Source organism: Egretta garzetta, unplaced genomic scaffold (assembly GCF_000687185.1).
Source record: "Egretta garzetta isolate BGI_Z169 unplaced genomic scaffold, ASM68718v1 scaffold24, whole genome shotgun sequence".
Lineage (NCBI taxonomy): Eukaryota > Metazoa > Chordata > Aves > Pelecaniformes > Ardeidae > Egretta > Egretta garzetta.
Genome location: NW_009259494.1, coordinates 319,832 through 322,056, shown reverse-complemented (window position 1 = coordinate 322,056; position 2,225 = coordinate 319,832). Strand labels below are relative to the sequence as shown.

At 54.4% G+C, this 2,225-nt stretch overlaps 1 protein-coding gene across 1 annotated transcript in view; it reads left to right on the top strand.

Moving 5' to 3' along the window:
- The window catches only part of RALY (RALY heterogeneous nuclear ribonucleoprotein), a 19,377-nt gene that overhangs the window by 4,168 nt on the left and 12,984 nt on the right, over positions 1–2,225 (top strand). The window contains exon 2 of the mRNA XM_009637367.1: positions 1,716–1,788. Within this exon, the coding sequence (XP_009635662.1) occupies positions 1,716–1,788 (73 nt within the window). The remainder of the gene's footprint in view (positions 1–1,715; positions 1,789–2,225) is intronic.

Below are 2,225 nucleotides of genomic sequence, written 5' to 3'. Positions count from 1 at the left end.
CTGGGACACACCAAGGAAGCATTTATTCCTCTCCTCCTCTACAGGAAATGGCATTGCCAGAAGCATTGCGTTGCTCAATGGACTCAGAAAGGCAACTGCATGCTAATGTCCACACTGGCAGCAGTTGTCTACCGACCTGTCCTATGGCCGTGCGTGTCCTTGCTAGTGTTCAGGCTCCCTGCTCTTCTGCCTTCCCCTTGGCAGCTGAGTATGGGAGGATGGAGGGTGAAAGGCAGCAGAGAAAGCACATGCTCTGACCCGAATGTGCCTCCAGAGGAGCATTCAGTGCAGTGGCTGAGCGACCCCCTGATACCACACTCCTTGTGCAAGCTTATGAATGGGCTGAGCTCCAGCTTCAGTAGGACTGACGCCTCTCACTGGACCCTAAAAGGCAGTTAGAGGAATTGCACAGCAAGACGTTTGGGCAGTGGGAGCACGTCCGTGCTCCTCCAGTGCCGTGTCCCACGTGCACAGCCTGTACTCCTCCTGCTCAGGTTGTTTTAGCAGTGCTGTGGCTTCCTTGTGCTCCTGAAGATGATTTTCGTGGTTAATAATGAAGTCAGCACTTTGATGATGGCAAGCAGACCAGCCTGTCCACATTTCTCCACGAAGTCCCTTCTTGCAGCCTGAAAAAGGCCACGATGAGTAAGCTGAAACCTGCTGAGTTCCGTGGCGTATCCTGCAAGTCCGGAAAAGGTGAGACCTTAAATACCCCAGCTGGCAGTCCCAGATCCACAACCCCTGCGCCCCTGATGGAGACCTTCAAATCCACCTGCACCTCAGAGGCTGTAACTCGTGCCACCAGTTTAGCACAAGGACCTGCCCCAGTGCTGTGGGGCAGCCCCTCTCTAGCCCAGGGCCAACGGGGCTTTTGGGCTAGGTAAGGAAACCCTGTCATGCTTCACTCGGATCTGGCCTACCCAGAGGTCCAACACCAATTTAAACAAGAAAGGACCTGAAGAGCAGAAAAAGTTCAGGGCTGATCAGAGAAGGCAGCAGGGAATTTTCTCGCTCCTGGGCCAACAGCTCATCTCTGTGGTTCTGGGGCCACCCTCAGCATTAGGTTGCCAGGCTCTCAGCAGCTTCCATGGAACTGGCTGCATCACTTTATTCTCACGTCAAAAGCACGTTTGGCACCGAGTCCGAGGAGAGAACTTTCCTTGGCAGATTAGAAGAACTCATTCTCACCTCCCCTGGTAGAAGTTGCTCCTCTGAGATCAGCTGGGGTGATCACCCCAGGCAGCTTTTATCGCAGCCCTGTCCATAGCGATGCTTGGCTGGCTCGTGCTTAGCATTCATTTCTGTTCTGGAAGGAGCAAGGGACAAATCGTTAGCAGTTAGCGGCATGCAGCGGGTTTTTATATTGTCCGTGCCTTATCACTACAGCACTGAGCTCTCCTGAGAAGCCTGTCCTGAACTTGGGGTGGGGGGGAGGGGGAAGGAGACCACATGCAGGGCGTTGACTTCAAAAATAAATGGTTAGTAGCTTTGTAAAGGAAAATGAAGAGGCTGGCCAAGTGCAAGAATATATTTGCCTTCTTGTGGAGGTCCAGCAGGGCCCCAGACATGCTGAAAGCAGCTGGAAATGTGGTGGGAGGTGTGGGGCAGTTTGTTTCTGCATATGGTAGGGCTGTGCCTCCCTTGCTCCGTGATCGGAGATGGCTCCCAGTGCCCGTGGACATGCCGTGTCATAGCTGCGTGTCCCTTCATTGCAGATATCAACATGGCTGGGGAACCTAAACCCAACAGACCTAAAGGGCTGAAGAGAGCAGCCTCCGCGTTGTACAGGTAGGTCTCCACCGCACCACCTCCCCACAGCGAGGTCTCCAGGCTGGTATTTGCCTTCCAGTTGGGGCTGATTTTTGCACCTCCCAGGCTGCTGCCCATTCAGATCTTCTCCTCCCATGGGCTTCTTGGCCTTTGCAATGCCCCGTGGTGGTAGGCTGCAGGGAGGAGAGCCAGCAAGAGGCATCAGCGGCAGACCCACAGTTGGCCAATGCCCATGGCATTGTGGGACTCTGCCTGGGCATGGTCCAACCTGTGAATGGTGTTGGACCTGGACATCACTGCAGAAAAGCTTTGTCCACAGCAGAGGTCTTGAAAGAGGTGTAACAAGAGGAGCGCTCTCCTCCAGCCCCAGCTCCTCCGGCTGGGGCGTAGGAGTGGGGCACAGTGGCATGTTTGGTGTTCGGGGAGAACAGGGAATGAGGTTAATTTAGGGAAAG